At 46.0% G+C, this 21118-nt stretch overlaps 1 protein-coding gene across 5 annotated transcripts in view; it reads right to left on the minus strand.

Annotated features, from left to right (window-relative positions):
* Positions 1-634: 634 nt before the first annotated feature.
* The window catches only part of LOC306830536 (leucine-rich repeat and fibronectin type-III domain-containing protein 3-like), a 195724-nt gene continuing 175240 nt past the window's right edge, over positions 635-21118 (minus strand). For 4 of the 5 annotated variants that reach the window (XM_079354112.1, XM_079354110.1, XM_079354109.1 and 1 more), the window contains 2 exons: positions 2490-2767; positions 635-1007 (listed from right to left, as the gene is read on the minus strand). In XM_079354112.1, the coding sequence (XP_079210238.1) occupies positions 765-1007; positions 2490-2759 (513 nt within the window). In that variant the 5' untranslated portion in view covers positions 2760-2767 and the 3' untranslated portion in view covers positions 635-764. The remainder of the gene's footprint in view (positions 1008-2489; positions 2768-21118) is intronic. The other variant, XM_079354111.1, reaches the window with a different exon arrangement.

Genomic DNA, 21118 nt, shown 5'->3' on the forward strand with positions numbered 1-21118 from the left:
AGCAGGTTCAGAGTTCACGTCTCCACGCTCGCAGTCCGTGGCGGTCCTGCGGAGGTCTGAGAGCCGGGCCTGAGGGGACACTTTGCTACTTCACTGCTGAACTTTTAATGAGCTGCGGGAGAGGATGCTTTGGTCTAATGAAAGAGGCCGGCTTATTAAAAAAGTGTCCGGCTGAGCAGCGGAGGGAGGCATGACTGACCGGCTCTGTTAATTCACACTTTTCTTCTCTCTGTTGGCTCTGAAATGTTCTGTGGCATATTGGCCAAAAAACTCCATTTAGCTTGATGAAGAGGAGTTTCAAAGTGGAGTAATAATTCACAAATAAGGGCCTGCAGGTAAAAGGGTAACTTTGTTTATCTCAGCAGACTCTAATTCATCCATTTTAAGTTCCAATTTAGAAAAGAAAATCAAGAAAAATGAGCCCAGCTTCTCTTATTTACCACGTTGTTCCCTCTCAAATGAAAACACTGAAGCACGTATAATAGGTTAAGACACATTTAGCAGAGTATGATCCTCACTATCCCGTATTTTACATTTCAGATTGTTAAATTGAGTTCAAGTAGAAGAGCACCAAAAGTATTTCATCTTTATTTGGATGGTTTCTTGAGTCTAAATGATCCCGTATTTCCTCCACAAGTCAACAATTCACCCGTGTTTGAATAATTTAAAGGAGCAATGTGTAACTCTGACACCTAGTGGTGAAAATTGGTACTGCAGCCCAAATTCAAAACGTCCTGGTGTACCCGTGTTTGGTTTCCTGGTGTTCACAGATGGGTTGGCATGTCAGGGGTTAATGTGTGGGTTACCTGAAAGGCTCCCTCTGAGATGCTGTGCAGCTGGTTGTTGGCCAGGATGAGGTGTCTCAGGTTCACCAGGCCCTGGAAGTGCGAGTCGTCCAGCATGGTGAGGCGGTTGGCGTCCAGGTGGAGCGCGTGGAGATCCTGCAGGTCAGCGAAGGTGTACGGTCGGATCTGACTGATGGTGTTTCTGCTCAGCGTCAGGTGGATCTGCAGAGAGGCACGTGATTTATTCAACATGGCGCACAGTCTTGACAACACATTGGATGTTTCTCGTCAGAAGGGGCGTGTCCACACTTTTTTTAACCCTTTTAACCCCAACATGGATATGCTTATAATTTCCACTGTTTGGAAACATCTTCATCATCTATCTTTGCTGCACCTCACAAACATTTATAGACCATGTGTGCATTGTAATTTCAGCAGCGTGCACAAGGCTTTGCTTGCAATTTTTTTACAGACAAATAATTTATTTACAACGAAACATACGAAAAATAAAAGATATGACATCACAACCAGCAGTCCCAACAGTTGATTTGAACTTTAACCTTAAGTCTCTAATGGTGTTTTGGGATAGCCAATCAGATTCCAAGGAGATACTTGGATCTGCAGTCTTCATGCAGAAAGGCCTTTAAACACCAAGTCAGCCTTGATTCATCTTCATATTAGGAATAACACAGTACTTTGGGTCAGCTGAGACTGTAACTACATGAATAATTGTTTAAAGAAACAAGTGGAGGTGATTAAGCATGCTGCTGCATCTGTCTTACCACGAGCTTGGAAAGGAAGAAATACATTCTGTAAACATCCGGGGGAAAAGGTCGATCAACATCCGCACGTTTCTAAAACTGCTTCACAGCGATCGCCGGAAACATCTGTGTCACTCTGAACACGATGAAAAAGCTCATTTCCCCTACGTTGCCTTGTGTGAGCAAACATCATCTGTGCTGTTTGTGATCACGCAGCGAGGAAGTCTCACGCTGGGAGGAGCGTCTCTGCTTGGCTTTAGACCTGGGGATGGCGGCGGCGGCGGTGCCTGAAGGCTTCGTCACCTCCCTTTCATGACTGCGACGAGCTAATTGGCAGAATCCGTGAGATTTTGTCGATTTAACGTCAGTCACATCATGTCGTGCTGCAAAGCGCAGATGTTCTCAGTGTTTTCTGCCTTCAGGGTGGAGTCAACATTCGACCCCCTCCTCACCGTGCTGCTTTTCTTTTCTTCCATTTTCTTTTCTTTGAAAGTTCACGCCGCAGTTTGGTTAAAGTCGACCACCAGCATGAACGTAAATGTTGTCGTTCCCTCTCTGGCGAGACGGTCGAAGCGTCTGCAGCCGTTCGGCTCAGCGCGGTGATTCATCCGTGACTGACTTGGATTTTCTTTGTTATGACGGGTTTGTTGAACTACATGAAGTGTAAGTCACGACGATGACACTGAGTCATCAACGCGCGAGGCTGGCTTTTATAAAGAGCACAGCTAAGAGCCATAATCACAGTGAAGAACAGCAGCCACATCATTTAGCTTTTATTATGTATTATGTAAGTGATCTTTGGCTCTGAGTGGAATCAAACGAGCTGAAACCAGATCTGAAGAAGTGCACTCAGCAGCTCTGAGAAGCAGCACGCGTGTCAGAGCGACCGGCAGACACCGATGAAGAGCAGTAATGAAGGTGAAAAGGTGTTGAGCGTACTGACCAGGCTGGACATGTTGGCGAAGTCACGGTGCCTCAGCGTCGTGATGAAGTTGTCCATCAGCCGGAGCTCGGCCGTCTGCCGGTCGATGTTGGGCGGGACGAAGAGGAGGCCCGTCTTTGCACACAGCACGGTGTAGGACGGCAGCAGGTTCTGGCAGGTGCACCGCTTCGGGCACAGCATGGAGGAGGAGGAGCAGGAGGGGAGGGAGGACAAGAGGACGAAGAGGAGGAGGAGGAGGACAGGGCAGAGCAGCGAGGAGACGACTTCCATGGCTTCTGCTGCAACACAGAGAGAGAGAGAGAGAGAGAAACGGGCCGAGTTAGCCTGAGGATGCACACACAACTCGTCTTCATAGGCAGAGAAGCTGCTTTGATTCTGCCTCCGTTAGATGCAAGGACTCAAGTTTTAAGGCTAAAGGCTGGAGCAGTCAACGTAAAGCCAGGACTTAAAAGTGTCTGATGATATGACAGAAAGCTCAGCTCACGCCGCGCTCTGCTCTAAGCTATCAGGGTCCACTGATGAAGACCAGGAGATGCAGCTCTGGGTTTGACTCGGGGCGTTTGAAACCAACACAACACTTTGGAAAGACAAAACGATACCATAAAGAGTGGAAACCGATCAGTGTTCTGCAAGGTCAAACGAGCCGGTTGACCTTGAAGATCAGATCTGTCCCACTCACAGCTCTGTGTGTAAAGACAAGTCCTCACATTTTATGATGCTTTTCATGACGCTTACACAAACACAAATCATTCCTTGATGATTTCTGGGAGTTTTTTGTGTTCCACTGTATTGGACTGTATAATGGTGGGCTGTGTAAGGAGGGGCTGAGCAGGGGGCGGGGACTCTTGCAGAGACAGCAGAGCGGGTGAATTAAAGTTTGCCTGGTGAGGCCTGTGTGTGTGTGTGTGTGTGTGTGTGTTTCCTGCTGACGACGTTAGCCTAAAGTAAACAGTGGTTATGTCATCAATTACGCTCACTGCACCGCCCGCCATGAGTGCAAACTGGGGGGAACATTACAGAACCACAGATGATGCTCCGTGTGAGTTGTCTGTCTCACTTCATAAATTTCATGGATGTTTCTGTGCAGAGTAAAGCCATACCTCTCCAGCCAAGACAATAAAGGAAAACATTTACATCCATATTGATTTCTCTCCATGCAGGAGCTCGGAATAAATTCAAACCAGGAGGGAAAAGAAAAACACACTCAGGGAGCGGCACACGCAGAAGGAACGACACACACACTCATTCTCACACACACACACACACACACACACACACACACACGTGCACGCTTTTCCAAAATAGTTCCTCTGAGTTAGATACTGAGTGACTGGAGGAAGGTCGATTGCAAATAACAGTCACGCTCTTTTCTTCTTCTTCGCGTTGCTGAAATATTCAAACTGTGCCTCATCTGCAGAACAACACAACAGGCCGTCTGCACGCGTCCTCGTACCGGGGCAGCGTGCAGCAGGAGAGCTGTGTAGAAGCAACGGGAGAGACGTAAACGACTGAGATCAATTCAGTGGAAATGATGAAGGGGGGGGGGGGGGGGGACTGCAGGCTGATGATAATGTCTGAGTGAAGAGCAGTGCAATAAACACCATTGCTGTTGTCCTTTAAATGCACTGATCACTTATTGGAAATAAAAATCATTACTGAGGGTGCAATAGATCCTTTTACACCCTCGTAGAGCCAGGAAGCGGGCGTGGTCTCTGATTGGTCAACAAGTCACATAATAACCAGGAAGGTTTGTTTCACCACCTGTTCAAGCAGTCGATTCACAGCTTCGTTGAAGTCTTGTTTCTGATTGGTTGGTTCCTTCTTTGTGTTGTTACAGACGCTGCTCTGATCACATGGTCTACGAAGATCCTGTAAAACACGTGAATCCCCAAAGCTGGTGCCTGACACGTTGAAATAATAACTACTGTGTAGTCCTTGAGATCGCTCTTGGTGCTCAAGGACTACACTTTCTGAAGGTCTTGATTTATTTTTACTCGGCCTTGGTCTCAGACTGGGCAGACTCCGGATTTCAATTCAAGACCGGTCAAGACGTCAACACTGACATCACGTCTTCTTCTTCTTCTTCTCATACTCTCATACTACTCCTGTGACGTATAATGAGATTAAATAAAAGCATGGGCTGCAAACGGACAATCTTTAATTCCACTGTGCGTCAGTGAGATGCTAAAGTAACCCTGCATAATTACAGCCCCATCAACAAACAGTCGCCATTAATACTCCCATAAGTTTACTTTCATGAGAAACATCTTCAGAGTGTTTGCAGCCGACTTCCTGTGCCGCGTGCCGCAGCGTCTCAGAGGAACGCTGCTGCTCTGAGAACAGATTTAATTTGTTTAGTCAGACCGGCGCAGCGTGAGAGAAATGCAAAGCAAGTGTTTCTCAGACTCAGAGCACTCCTCCAATCTCTGTCGCCCTCTCCTCCGTCCTTTTATCACTCTCTCCTCCGCTAAAAGCACGTCTCATTTCAATTGCGTTGCTCCTTTTCTCTTCTAATCTTTACCCGCTACCATCATCCCACCTCTCTCTCTCTCTCTCTCTCTCTCTCTCTCTCTCTCTCTCTCTCTCTCTCTCGCTCACTTCCGATGCACGACACAGAAGTTTGTCCTCTTAACTCCTGCTTCTATCTTCCGTTTCTGTCCCTTCATCTCCGTCCTTATTAGCTCATTTATTTCTCCGTCCCTCCACATAACCTCCCTCTCTTTGTGTCCCATGTGCGTTTCTCCCCCCGCAGTCCTCTCTCACATATCTGATATTTTCCTCCTCGCTGTGCACGTGTGATATGTTTAAAGAAACATGAATTCATGCATGTCACACCACACATGAGAGGACGACGCGGACGACTCGTCCTGGTTCCATCACAGAGACAGAGACAGAGACGTGTTCATTCACATGCTGATTGAGTCGACTTCTGAACATACAGAAACACTAACGAGGAAATCACCCCCCCCCCCCCCCCCCCCCCCCCCCCCACACACACACACACACACTGATGGTAATGTCCTCATTTATCTATTTTCTATAAACAGACGAGCATGATGGAAAACAAACACTGAATTCATTTCATCAAATACAAACGTTGAGTTTTCTCTCTGTGTCTGATGAAACACAAAGCATCAGGAATGTTTGAGTGTGGAAACAGGAATCTGTTGCGTGGAGCTTCAGTGTTCAGGACCGTCTCACCTCGGAGGCTTGACAGTAAAATAAAGAACTTTGAACACTTCAAAGTGGTGAAATTAGAGGAGATCTGTTATCATCTGCGACCTGATTTAACTGAAACGTGTCGTTTTTCGCAACTGTCCCTTTAAGAGCCCTCATGCTCACTTTCTTCTGATTGGCCGGCTCTGTTTGAAGTCGCACAGAGATTTGACTGAGCTGCAGACGCATCATACAGCTGTGAATGAGGACTTAGCCTGCGTGTCAGGTAAGCTAACCAGCATGTGTGTGGACAGACTCACACTCCACACAGAGAGGCTCCTGTCAGACGGGGATTCAAACCAGCAACCTCCTCGCTGAGAGGGGGGCAGATCTGGAGATGTGAAGGAAGGTCCTTCCTGTGCCAGAGCCAGGAGCCATCTTTGAAAGAGCGACGAGCACCGACGCTGCTGCTGAGAGCTCCAACAGAAGCGTCAACGCTCAGATTCCTCATTGAGACATAAAAAAAACCAGCTGAAATGATTCTGCTGATCGCCGTCACAAGAAAAAGACTCAAAACAACAAACATGGAAAAGGAGGATTTTAAGTTCATGTGGAGCTGAAACAAAATGAGCGTCATGCCGAGAGAGAAGATCCACCGACATGAGGATGTTCACCGCTTTAGACTGACACGTCTGTCTTCTTCACCGTGTGTCACACGTTAAGATCCAAGAGTGAGCAGAAGGAAGGAAGAGGAGAGGAAAGAGGAGAGGAAGGAAGAGGAGAGGAAAGAGGAAAGGAAGGAAGAGGAGAGGAAAGGAAGGAAGAGGAGAGGAAAGAGGAAAGGAAGGAAGAGGAGAGGAAAGGAAGGAAGAGGAGAGGAAAGAGGAAAGGAAGGAAGAGGAGAGGAAAGAGGAAAGGAAGGAAGAGGAGAGGAAAGAGGAAAGGAAGGAAGAGGAGAAGAAAGGAAGGAAGAGGAGAGGAAAGAGGAGAGGAAGGAAGAGGAGAGGAAAGAGGAAAGGAAGGAAGAGGAGAGGAAAGAGGAAAGGAAGGAAGAGGAGAGGAAAGAGGAAAGGAGAGGAAGAGGAGAGGAAGGAAGAGGAGAGGAAAGAGGAAAGGAAGGAAGAGGAGAGGAAAGAGGAAAGGAAGGAAGAGGAGAGGAAAGAGGAAAGGAAGGAAGAGGAGAGGAAAGAGGAAAGGAAGGAAGAGGAGAGGAAAGAGGAAAGGATATAAAAATGAGGAGGATGATAAAAGCAGGATGAAGAGGCAGAGCAGGGAGGGAGGGAAGTTACATTGAGCGTCCTGGTGGTGGGGATGTTGTGCTACATCTGCACAAGCTGGCACACATGGAATCACACCCATTTTCTCTCACACACACACACACACACACACACACACACACACACACACAACCACAGCCAAGGCTGAGGGAAAAGGAAGGCCTCGGTGTGTCAGAGAGCTGCACACACACGGAGGAGAGAGAGACAGACAGACGGACAGAAGGATGAGGGCTGAAGGACGCCGAGCAGCGAGGACCGCTTGATATTTATCACTCTGTTCATATTCTTGTGTGTGTGAGCGAGCCTCCTCTGCTGCTCTGTGCGCCCTCCTGCTGCACCACCTCCTCCCATGCATCACATGCTGCTGTGGCTTACACAACACAGTCTGCAGAATGAAACTCTCACTCGCTGTCCTCTTGTTTAATCAGCTCTGTGCGGCTCGTTCAGATTACTGCACATGTGCAGCAGGTTCAGATGCAGTGTCACCCACCTTATATTTACAGCTTTAAAACGTCTAACCCCTCCTTACCATGTGAAGTCAATGCATTCATTTCTTTAATCCTATCATTGGCGTGCTGTAAGCCGCAGCACAACTCCCTTTAACTCGATTCATTCACTTCAACATCTGTAACCTGTTTCCTTTTCCTGTAGTCAAGTTAGCGTTACCTTCCTCCTGAGCTCCTCGCCAAAATCACTGCAGGACGAAGTGTGTGCGTTTACAGCTAGTAGCTACCGCACACGCTAGAACAAGCTAACCACCTGCAACCACCGTCCAACAGGAAGTAGGACAACTGAACATCAGTACATCCGGCGTCCTTGGCGTCCTGCTGCTGCTGCTTATTTTCAGAAGAGATGGCGTGCACTGATGGCAGAGCTGCAGGTTTCTGAATAGACTTCATTTGCATTCATACAGATCCAGTGTTCCCATTCAAACCAGTGACATGGTGACACGCCTGCACTGCAGGAAGCTGAATGTACAGTAAGTAATGACTTGTACAATCTGCTATTGTGTATAGATGAGCTCCATTATTGGGTCTGCTAATGAGGTCAGGAGCGTCCCCCGAGGTCCACGAGGAAAAGTCCCAGCAAGGAGGGACAAGACGGCCGTGGAAGACGCGAGCTGAGAGAACAAAAAGGAAAACTTGGAGGAGGAATGAGAAGATTAAAGCAAAAAAAAAAAAAGAACAGCAGCAGGAGTGGGTGGGAGAGGGTAAGTGAGGTGTATATGCTGCTGTGTGTGTTATATAAGCGTCCTGTTATGTCTCTGTGTTTATCTGTCTATAGGAGGAAAAAAGGCGCCGTTTCTCATGGAGCCGTCCTTCCAGAAAATTCAAATCAACTCTCAAAAATAACCTCGTTAGTTAAAAGGAGATCTATTCTGCTGATCCATATTAATAATACTTTATTATTATTATATATAAATAATAAGATTCAAATGTCGCCACATGTCATTTTTACGTGCATATGATACGCCGAGCACCACATGGCGGCTGGTTAAGGTCAGGAAACGGGATCTGGAGAGGTTAGAATAGTTGTCTATGCGTAACGCCTTGACTCCTCCTGAACGTTAGGGATTGGCGTGTCATATGCACGCAGAAATGCAATGTGGCGTATGCATTGACGACATTACAACGTTGTGCTATTTATACGCAAAACTGTGAGATGAGATGAGATTTCTGCTGGCGACAAAGTGTGGAGCAAATTCATAGGACACGCCCCCTCCCTCCCAGCTCTTTAAAGGACACGCCTTACACTTCTTCCTGCTTCCATCTTGTTTTCTACTGTCACATAACCACGATTAAGGTCTTTCACCTGCTGTTTGTGCAGCGTCCCGACACAACACGTGTAATGACCTGACGCTTTACAAATGCAGCAGGTCAGCAGCTCCTGTATCAACGTTCGCCTGAAGGCTGTGTCACACCGTGACCACACCGTTTTGACGTGTGATCGTTTTCAAGCAGCAGCAGAGAACAACCACACCGCCCTCCGTCAGGCGGCGAGCAGCTGCACAGGAAGTTTAATAATAGATTGAAGTGATTTATTCGAAGCTATAGTTCAGCAAAGCAATCATTTCCACGGGTAACTAGAAAGCACCGGGTAAAGCACAGACGATTCTCCACAGTCCCCGGCTGCAGCCCCGGATTTATCATCCGGCCTGCTCGGGACTTTTTTTTTTTTTTTGTTGAATAAAATAATCTGTAAATACAACTTTGTGTAGGAGTAATCTTTGGGGAATTCCATTTCTCTCCAGCCAAGAAGAGTCTGTCATGGCTGCCATGTGACCCCGATAAGCCTGATCACATTGTTGCCCAGCTCCTTTTTTTACGAGGTGAAGATCTCTTTTAAAAACCAGTCTGTTACTTGGCTCTCTTCAATTCACCTTTCTCCATTTAATGAAAATGAAGATTTGAAGTTATTTGTCTTCTGCACGTCAGTCAGTTTGTGTGATATTTATATATCGAGCTGGATCCAAAGTAACTTCTCTAAACACTCACAAACCGACGAGTAGAGCAACATCTCCAGTCACCTGCAGGTGTCATGGCCTCTCTATGAGCGATCCCCAGCTCCTGCAGCTACATGTCCGATGTGCCCTTGAGCAAGACACTCAACCCTGAATTGCTCCTGCTGCTTCCTCTGCGGTGTATGAATGGATGAGTGTGACCTTTGACATAGACAGAAACATCTCCTGTATGCCCTTTAGTGTTATACTGCCACCTAGTGACGCAGAGTAACAATGCAGCCGATTTGTGTGTCGTTATGAACGCAGGAGAGCGAACGCCAGCAGGAGAGATTGCCATTCCAATTTTCATCAATCAACGTCTTTTACATGACTGACACGTTAATGGATTCTGAATACACACAGCGCTCCCTGGCAGAGTGTATGTCATGGAAATCGTCATTTTAAAAATGTAAATGTCATTTCATTTTCTGCAGCCATCGCCGTTCTGCTCATTACGACGCACGCCGGGTGAAGCTGACAGCTCCGTACTTTGACTACGGGCTGCAATCAATATCACTCAGCGGCGTTAAAACAAACAGGAGGAGCTCAGTCGTTTAAAAGAGACATCCCTCGTTTTCTCCCTCATCACTGCTGCTCCCGTCCGTCATCGCTTCACACCTTTATTGCTGCCGCACTTATTGGATATTTAATTGGATGCCTGGACAATAAGAGATGGATGGTGATGACATTAAAACACCGTCAACCTTCACAAATGCAATCCATCTCAGCGGAAGCTTTTTTAATCAAAGATATCATCCCCGGGTTTAAAGGAAACCTGCGCCACTTACCTGAAAGTAAAACTCATCTTTTGTTTACTTTTGGCCATAGAATGTAAACAACATGGACGTCATGTCAGTGATGTCACCCTACTGAAACTAAACTATGAAGCCAAACGACGGACTGAAAGACTCCAAACAGCTACGATGTGCAAACCTGTCTGTCAAATAAGCCCCGCCCTTTTTTAGGAAAACATAAATCCTGACGTGTCGCCTGCTCTGCTGTAAATGAAACACGGGTGGATAAACGGTGTTCATGGGACTTCAGGAGAAAACAAAATGGACGATTCATTTTTCAACAACTCAAAACTGGAAAGCAACCAACTTGGGTACGACGCCATTTTACCATCTGACGACCAGCGTCCACCATCCACCGCCGTCCTCAGTCGTGCACGGCCTGCCCCCGACCTCCACCTCAGCGGCAGTTTTCGACTCAATGCTACTCAATTAGCTTTAGCGTTATGTAACATTGCTAACAAAGTGTGTGTTTGGGTTTCAAATCAAAAATCATAAAATTATCCCAAACTTGAACTTTGTTATTATATTTTTGCTGCAGGTCATCCAGTTTTAATCGTGGATGTTACTACTGAGATTGTCTTGAGCTACAAAATAAATATTTTTATTAATATTTCAGGAGCTGATGAAGGCCTGACCGCTCAACTTTGTTCTACATTTGGCATTAAAGAATCAGGGGAGACATCCTTCAGCGTGGACTGGAGCTCACAGCGGGCAGCTCTTCTCTTCTCTGCAGTGATGGATGTCTGAACTCTGCCGTTCATCTTAATGCCACCGCTGCTGGATCAATCAGCGTCCTGCAGCTTGTGAACGCAGCTCACCAGCCGAGAGGAATCGGCCTCAAAGGCCTCAGAGATCAAAGTCAAATAAAATAAAAATCTGATTAATAAAAATTCAATTTAATGAGCCTTTGATCACGCTTGTTGCACTCCTTCAAATCAATGATTGTCGGCTTTTGTCCAGAAAGTGCCTTGTTTTCACTCCTGTTTGATCAGAATTGGAGCCAATCAGTGTGTGTGTGTGTGTGTGTGTGTGTGTGTGTGTGTGTGTGTGTGTGTGTGGTCTGGAGAAGAGAATAATGTGATAGAAGTTTACGCTTCAGCTCTGCAGCCTGAACTCAGCAGCTCGGCTTCATTTCTGTTTCCAGGGAGGAGGGGGCCGGCTTCTCTGACATCACTGCATTCACTCACATCGCCGCTAAAGACTGGAGGAGATTTATGGTGCTCATAACAAAGGCTATGTGGTAATATTGCAAAGGCCAAGAGTGCATCTATTGCATTTTCATGTGAAACAGCATGAAATTCATTTTTATATAGGTTTCATAAATGTTATGTATGATTCATCTAAAGCCTAGTTCACACGGCAGGATAATTACACCGATTTTAGCCCAGATTCTCCCCTTCCGATAATCTTAAGGACGCCCCGATCATCATAAGATAATCTTATAAGATCATCCTGCCGTGTGTGGTGTGTTCAGACCGTTCTCGTCTGGTCGGAAGAACGTCGGGACCGCTCCGATCTCAAATTGGGGATATTCAACATGTTGGATTGTTTTGGCCCGATCTCTCATCATGTGTGGTGTTTCCCCCGAGGAGAAAACGAGCATGAGCCTGTTGACTGTGACGCGTAGCCAATCAGAAAGCGAGGTGACGTAGTAGCGAAAATACCGGGAGCAAAACAACTACTCACCTCCATATCAACATGTAGCAAGTACAGCTCATGCTCCCGTAGTCTCCGCTCCTTTGACCGACGCCTCTTTTTAAAACGTTTTTAACACGTTTTTTGTTTTTCAGTTAAAAACACAGTAAAACGATCCCTATTGCATCCTCTTCGTCCGTTTGTTGACTCTGGAAACACGTTTAATCTCGAGAGGTTTTGCGAGATTTCCCGTCTGATCGGGGGACGTTCGCGAGTGAAATCGGTTTGTGTGTGGTGTGTTGATGTTGCCGTGTGGCCGCACACCACACACTGTACGACCAGAACTGTAAAACCTCCGATTATTTATCGCCGTGTGTGTGGTCTCTGAAGTTTGGGAAATCGGCCGACAATTTTAAAATCCTGCCGTGTGAACCAGCCTTAAAGGTATAAGGAAATAAAAAAAGTGTAATAAAGTCCACAGTGATGACTAATATGACGATTCACAAAGCTTCATTTTTTTATTCTGAACCTGTAAACTATCTACTTCACTTTGCAGTCCTGATAAAAGAAGCTGATCGATAGTCTAAAATATTAAAGGTTAAATGATGCTAAATATATTTCACATGTTCCTCTAACTCTAACATGTGTCTCTATCTGTCTACAAACCCCCCAATGATGAGAACAGTCCATCCTCTCCGTCTTCTGCCTGCTCCACTTTTCAGTAAATGTGTGCTCAAACAGGCCGTTTGGAGATGTTCCCTTCATGACATCACAAAGGGCAGTAGCCCCTCCCCCAGGTGGGTGACACTCCCACAGCTAGGTGTTTGTTCTGCCCTCTGAGTCTGCCTTCTCACCGTAAACAATAGGACATGGAGCCAGAAAGCAGCGAGTACACCCGAGCCCTTCCAGAGAGGGGGCGTGGTCAGACACAGCTCATTTACATATTTAAAGACACAGACCCAAAAACAGCCTGTTCTGAGCAGGGCTGAAGTAAAGCTTTTTCACCTCAGGAAACAAGTAATCCAATTAGTCTGGTTTCTGAACTCTAGTTATGAAATGCACCAAGAAGAAGAAACAAGTTGAAATTCTGACTCAGAGACGGGATTGCAGAACGGATTCAGAGTGCAGTCTTCCTCTCAGCGGCGAGGCAGGAAGTCATCTTGGTAGATTTCTAATGACGGTGTGTAATAGAGGGGAATTCAGGACCCCTCTGGTGACATTATCACAGCATTTGCATTTCCCAGACTCCCCCTGGGGAAAAAGCTCATCTCCTGAACAAACAGGAATACCATTATCACTGCCAGCCGCCCGCCCAATCAGAATGAGTTAGAGCCCGAGATGTCGATGGTTCTCTCGTATCAATTACAGAAACTCAAACTTCTACTGAGCAGCGAGACGTGCGGACGCATCACTGAAATAAAAAACGGAGAGAAGCGACACCAAGTGGGAGGATTGACAGCTCTGCGCTATAACAAAATTATCTTTTCCCTCATTACTCAAACGTATGGGCCCCCGTCTCCGATCCATACTTACAATCAATGTTCAATTTGGTGGTAATCATTCTGTTTGTTTGTGTTTTGCAAAGTGCTTATTACCGCGCTGCCTCTGTACTGAACTTCATGAAGATTACCCTCATTGGTTACTCACAAACATCAGCCAGAATCTTATCACAAGACAACATTATTTTCCAATCACCCTCCCCCATAATGAGGACTCTTAATATGAGCATAATCACTTATGAGTGATGCATTTCAAAAAGGTGCACAAGTTGTCCAAATACACAGCAGTTCAGATTCTGGTACAAAATGTTCACATGCACAGAGGAGAAGCGGCTACAGCTCGATTGGCCCATTTGACGACCAAGCAGCTGGGAGACTCAGATACTGCAGGTGGCGATATGTGTGTTTTTCTGGTTGACTTTTTCTGTCACTAAAAAACAACAAGTCAGCAAGCGACAGACTGGATGCATGTAGAAAAGCTCTGAATTTAACACTCTGACACATCACCGTTATAAAACGTACGTCTTGTTTTCTCCTCTGCTTTATTTCACCCGTTAATCGTGTTTGAATTCCCGGACAAAGCCAAGAGGCGTGTAGCAGGGAGCGCACCTAGAAGGGAGATGAGTCATGGTAAATACCGCCATTGACTGCTGACTCATCGTGTTTGATTCGAGGCGCTGCACAGTTTTTGGTTTACTTTGATTTGCAAGAAAACAAAATCAGCAAATTTAAACATGAACTCTCACCGGATTTATTTTGGATCAAGTCTGCACGTTTGATGGACTGTTCCCGTTTTGTTCCAAGTGATAAAAAGAAGAAGATGAGGAATGTGCAAAAGCAAAAAAATTGCACTTGGTTGAGAGTCAAATTGAGGCTGGCTGCAAAAGACCCGAAATCTTATACACACTCATCATTAACATGAACACGTTAAACTATGGTATTATAATTCTTTTTAAGGATAGGACAGTGGATAGAGAGAGAGAGAGAGAGAGAGAGAGAGAGAGAGAGAGAGAGAGAGAGAGAGAGAGAGAGAGAGAGATCATATAACCTTCATTTGGTCGTTGTTCTTTATTAACAAAACAAAATCCATTTCCTCAATGTTCATCGAAACCCTCTGCAATCCACTGGTTTCTAATATCATTACTGGGAAAAAGACAATTAGAACATCTTGATAGAAACTACCCTTCCCAGCATGCCCCAGCCCCCCTGTGGTGACATCATCACACTATCACAGATTCTTGCTCATCTGCAGACGAACTGCGGCACCATTACTGCTGCCAGTCAGAATCTCAATCAAACAGAGGTTCAGAAGTGTGTACACTCACTCACACACACACACACACACACACACACACACAGACACGCACACACACACACACACACACACGCCTACCAGTGTCTGTTCCTAACCACAGGGATCAGTTGTTTTACTTCAGTTTGCTTGTAAACTGACGGCTCGTTTGAAAGATTTCAGATTGTCGCTGAGGTGACTGGAGGGGAATGTCGAAAATATACACTCCCAACAGGATGCATGTGTGTGTGTGTGTGTGTGTGTGTGTGTGTGTGTGTGTGTGTGGTGTGTCACTTCATCATCATGCCTGGATGAAGACAATCAGAGTCATCAGTCACATCATCTGTGTCTCAGTGTGAGTCTCCTGAGCGTGTGCTCATTTCTCACCTGAACTGTCCAAGATTTCACAGCAGTTTGGTGCAGTGTGTGTGTGTGCGTGTGTGTGTGTGTGTGTGTTTTAATGATGTGACTGAGTTTGTTATAACGATTTGACACTGTTTAATTATGTGGTTAAATGTCATGTGTAGACATGTAGAAACTCAATCCAATCATGTGCGAGCTCAGGAAGGCTGATTTAAATAATTTTACAAGTGAAATCCCTGCTGTTTGTACAGCATTGTGTGTGTGTGTGTGTGTGTGTGTGTGTGTGTGTGTGTGTGTGTGTGTGTGTCTGTGCGGCTGTCTTTTGGAGTCAATCTTGCATATTTTTACATAATCCATGAATGAAGACAGCACGGCAGAAAGAAGCCGACATTTGAAGCACCAATCAGCTCTGCAGAGGATGAGCTCTGTGCTGGCTGCTGCGACTCTGCAGAGTGTGTGTGTGTGTGTGCGTGTGTGCGTAGGTGTGTGTGTGTAGGTCTCTTATGAAAACTTGGCATTGTTTTTGATGTGTTGTGTATCTGGACGTCCACATCAGCTAACTGTGGGAGGCCAGCACTTTGGAAGGAGACATCCGTGGGAGTGATTCCTGCACTCGGTTGTATCTTTGTGTCAGTTTGCATTCATGGGTTTTAAACTGTTTTATTCATAAACATGTTTAATATTTCTGAACGTGTTACATGGATCGATTTCTTGTTAATGCATGAAAGATGACACAACCCAAACACACACACACACATTCACTTGTTACACCTGACATGGATAAGCACACACACACACACACTCTCACACACACACACACACACACACACACACACACACAAACATCCAGATTATAGGTGTTTTTACACAAGCGTGCATTACCACGTCAATAAGAAGAGAGGAAGAGGAGGAAGAGGAAGGACAAAAAGAAAAGGGAAAACTGAGTGTCTTTGTCATTAAAACTGCAGGTGATTGGCTGCTGCTTGTGTCTGAAGTCAGATATGAGAGCAGTTATCAGGTGAACAGGTGTTGCAGCGATGGAAGCGGGCAGTGGAACTGCTTCAGATAGAAGTGATTGTACCCGAGCTAAAAAGCCTCTGCATGTTTCTAATAAGCTCCAGCAGCAGAAAGCTGCTCAAACTAGGATCAATGTTGGAGATGAAACATGGAGAGAGGTTAGAACGCAGAAAGCTTTACAGACCCATGCAGAGCTGGCTAAACACTGAAGCTACAGTGTCCACCACATGCAGAGCTGGCTAAACACTGAAGCTACAGTGTCCACCACATGCAGAGCTGGCTAAACACTGAAGCTACAGTGTCCACCACATGCAGAGCTGGCTAAACACTGAAGCTACAGTGTCTCTACATGCAGAGCTGGCTAAACACTGAAGCTACAGTGTCTTTACATGCAGAGCTGGCAAAACACTGCAGCTACAGTGTCTCTACGTGCAGAGCTGGCTAAACACTGAAGCTACAGTGTCTCTACGTGCAGAGCTGGCTAAACACTGAAGCTACAGTGTCTCTACATGCAGAGCTGGCTAAACACTGAAGCTACAGTGTCTCTACATGCAGAGCTGGCTAAACACTGAAGTTACAGTGTCTCTACATGCAGAGCTGGCTAAACACTGAAGCTACTGTGCCCACCACATGCTGACTTGTGTGAGCATCCACTCCAGAGAGGAAGGATGCATAAACAAACACATCCCTCCTCCTCCTCTGTCATAGATCAATCATGAACAATGAGTTTTACTTTCTTTGTAACTACTGAGCATTTTAGTCTTTGAGAAATATCTCTGAACTTCTAAAGCAATGTCAGGCTAAATGTAGAGTTGTCTGAGTCCTTCGTTTCCTCTGCTTTCCTTTGATGATTTATTTAGGGACCAATAGACAAAAGCTTTTCGTCTCATCTCATCTCAAACATGCTGCCAAGCAAAAGAACAGTTTAAACAGCTCTCTGACCTCTGGCTGGTTTCTGGTGAGATGTGAACTCAGCTGGGAATCGTTCCAGCTGCGAGGACATGAATGAGTCACTGTTTTGGTTTTCATTTATTACCTTTCATCTCTCCTGTAGTGGGTCCATCTCAAACCATGAGCCGGGATCTGACTTTCAGGCTCTCACTGAGAAGTTGATGTTTGCTATTTTTGCACCTCCACATTGAATAACAGCTAAAATAAACCCATGAAGGTTTTTACTTGATTGTCTTATTGCTGCTTGTGTTAAGTGGCGTCCACACTACTAAGATAATCTGCATATTGTTTTCTCCTTCCCACCGAAGCTATCGAAGGTCCGACTATCTGATGTTTCCGAGGATGATCGTTCCAGAAGTTCCTGTCGTGTGAGGTGTGTTAAGAGGGATTTCTCCCATGTCTCCCACATCGGTGAAATCATAAACATGAAACACGTCCAATATTTAGGATCATAGGTTATTCCCAGAAATCTGTGAACTGTCACTTGGAACGGAGCAGTAGCCAATCAGGAAGCACAACGAAGCGTAAATCGGCAGGACCAGAAGTTTTTTGATTTTTTTTTGTCTTGTTACACAAACTGCAATACAACTGACAGCTGAGAGGTACCAGCTAACAGCTAGCCACATTTAGCTTGACCCTCACGTTTGTTTACTCTGAAGCCGTGATTGGCCCGCCTGAGATGTTTGTAGAGTGGCGCTGGTTGCTAGCGTGCGCTGAGTAGGTCGTGGCGTTGCAAGAACTGAACTACTCTATCTGTCCTGGTTTGTCTTTGAGTGTGTGCCAGGCCTGAGATACACACGTGTATCTGTTTGAGATGCTGGAAGGAGAAGTCGTTTGTGTTGATAAAGACACGAGTAAGTGAATTATTATATGAGGTAGAAGCTCTGTGTGGCCTCAGAAGATATCGTTTTCACTTCCCTGCTTCCATGCTAATCTGCCTGAAAAGGTTTGCAACCTTCGTGTCGTGGTCATGAATCTGAGCTGACACATGGAGAACGCTTCTAAAGAGTCGGCAGCGTTTTGCGTGGAATAAAAAAGAAGAAGAAAGAAAGAAACACACACATTCATGTTTCAGCGTTGGCAGCTCTGAAAAAGCTCCCGAAGAACAGCGTGGCTTTATGTGATCATCAGCATGACATCCTCTGACTCCCACGGATCGTCTTCACTCGCTTATTACCATAGAGCACTGTTTATAAGCACTCTTTCAGCCTGTCACATTTCACAAACCACACACACACACACACACACACACACACACACACACACACACACAGAACACATGTGGAGGCTAAATTTACCAGCCATGTTTGCCTCCTGTAATTTAGTGTTCTTGTTCCTTTCTCTTCAGGAGAACATCGGAGACCTCTTCATCAACAACAGCACTAATCGACACCCTCATCCTCTAAGTGTGTGTGTGTGTGTGTGGATATGGTGAATAATTATGCAAATGTGAGTGTGCACATGCATGTTCATATTTACTCGTGTGCGTCTCTTGAGTGAGCTCTTCACACGCAGGAAGAGGCGGAGGAACGGCGGGAGATGGCGAGAGAGAGAGAGTGGAGGACGTTAGAGAAATCACAGAGAAGGAGAAGAGGGGCGGAGAGAGGAGAGACATGTGAGAGGGTGAGATGAGTGGGAGAGAGAGAGAGAGGGAGAGAGAGAGAGAGAGAGAGGATGGCAGCAGGAAAGCTGACACCTCAGCACTGCTGCAGTACATCCTGTGCTCAGCATGGCAGCAGAGGTGACAGCCACATAGAGCTCCATCATTCTGCAGGTCATGTGTGTCTACCTTCCTACTTCATGTTAGACATTCATTGTTTGATACTTCTGTTGATAGACAGAATCCACCTTTTGTATATTCTTGAAACTTGTGTGACAGATTGGAGCGGCTGGAGTCTGCCGGACATTTAAGGGGTTTTCTTCAGGTTTCTTAAAGATACAGACTCACACTGTAGTCTGAAGTGCAGCTCTGCCGCTGCTCACTTCAGCTCAGTAGGTGGTGAAATGTGCAGGTCTCCGATCCACCAATAAACTTGCAGAAGAAGAAGAAGAAGAACAGTATGTGTTACTGTGCAGACTTAATGTGTGTTTAAATAATATTTGTGTTCATGTACGTTTGTTGTTTTTCCACTTTGCAGAGGAACAACCTGCACACACACACACACACACACACACACACTGACTCTGATTCATGTGACTGTGACACACTTTAAGAAAAAAACACACACAAATGTTCCCGGCTTGTCACAGCTTCAGGGCTGACTCACAAATACTGTATGTTTTCAACCAGATCAACGGATGAAAAAAAAAAAAAAAGCAAACTGAAGGCCAGTCAGCTGCACTTACGCTCCACTCCGACAATGACAGATTGGTGCTGCTGTTCCCATGGTGCCCGTCTGCAGGGAGGAATATTACCTTCTCACTAATACTGTATCTGCTCCCAGCAGGCCGAGCTGCAGACTTACGACACATGCACTGAACGTATGAACAAATGGCCTCCCAACGATGGCCGACGTATCACTGGAGGTACTGCAGGCTTTGCAGGTTCACAGAGAAGCTTCCACCCTAACATGCAGGAATAACAGTGTGCACATTTAGGTTTGGTCTGATTGAGGAGGTTAAGTAAGTCGACCTCTCTGTGAATGTGTGTCACCGTGTGAGCGCTGAGGATTGGGTGATAAACGACACAGCGGTGCTGCTGTTGACACAAACAAGGCTGAGATGAGTTTTTTTGTCTCATCCCCCGAGACTCGACAGGCACGACAATTTAAAAAAGAGAAACTGACATTCTGCTTCAAAGAATTTCATTTTCTGTTTGTTCAAATCCAGAGCCTTTAGCGTCACGTTGTCTGAACGCTGTTAGCAGCCCACCAGGAAATGGATTATGTGGGAAAACAGAGCGATGAACACACGCAGCAGTGCATCTCTGTTATCCACATGTTTGTTTATGTAGTGAAGCTAAAGGCAGGCGGAGCTCGGGACGGGACGCCCTGCCTCCACCTTCAAACACCTCGCTCTCTGTGGGTCCTTTTCTCTCCTCTGTATCAGCGTTTACGATCTGTTTCTGAGAGCTTCCACCCTGCTGACAGCATTCACACACAAACAGTCTGATTGACAACAGACGGATCAGGTCCCTTCCAGTGACCCATGCTAATAACTGTATCTGCTTTAGTGAACAAGGCTCTCAACACCAGCGTGGAGGAAAGGAAGAGAAAAGGACAACAAGTGGACATCTTACAGAATCGAGAGCGGGGTCGTCTTTCCCCGACCATGCAGCTCTTCAGACGAGAGAGAAACATGTAGAATCATGTCAGGGGTCAATGTGGGGTCAGTAGACCGCTCCAACTACTTGCAGGACTTTAGACCAAGGTTTAAGTGTTGTGTCCCAAATGAAGCCAGTGTTTAGTTATTAGATAGACTCAAGATAGACGCGACCATATTCATCTGTGTATGATGCAAAAAGTGGTTCAGATTAAAGTGTACGATCATGCACGGTTCATTTGAAGGATTACCTAAAAAAAAAAAAGTGTATTATGTTATTGGACACCATGAAAAGTTGAAGTCGGATAGAGTCGGAAAAGGGTCGTCGCAGGTCACCGGCAGAGTCCATCAAAAAGACCCAAGTGAGGAGGACAGTGTGTGAAAACACAGGAAGCATTTTAAGGGGCCGTCTGCAGCGTGTAAAACTGTAATTTGACAAATTCATTTTCCTGTGGCAGAAGGAGAGTTCATCACCCTTTCCCTGGCTGCTGAGGAGAAGCAGAGGGAGGGACGCCTTCTCAGATGAACCTCTTCAAGCACATCATCCGCCACCAAGGGAGGGCCAAGTAATGGAGAAGGAACCTTTGAGAGGCAGACTGTTTCTTCTCCGCTGCCAAATATAATCTATCACAAGGGACAACATGCTGCCTGAAGGACTGACAGAGCCCTCATCTTGTGATAAAAGCTTATTATACATGTCTCAGAAATTCCTTAGAAGACAAAATGTCATGTCTCCCTTCAGGGCAGCCCCTCCTTCTCCTATTGTGGGTTGTCTGTCTTTCCCGGTCTGTATAATCCTCATGTTTCTCTCCCTGATTGAGTGTGGTGGGTGTGGTTCCTTTTCCTCAGGAGGCACCAGGTGTGCCACATCTACAATCAACCTGG

Source organism: Symphodus melops, assembly GCF_947650265.1.
Source record: "Symphodus melops genome assembly, chromosome: 10".
Lineage (NCBI taxonomy): Eukaryota > Metazoa > Chordata > Actinopteri > Labriformes > Labridae > Symphodus > Symphodus melops.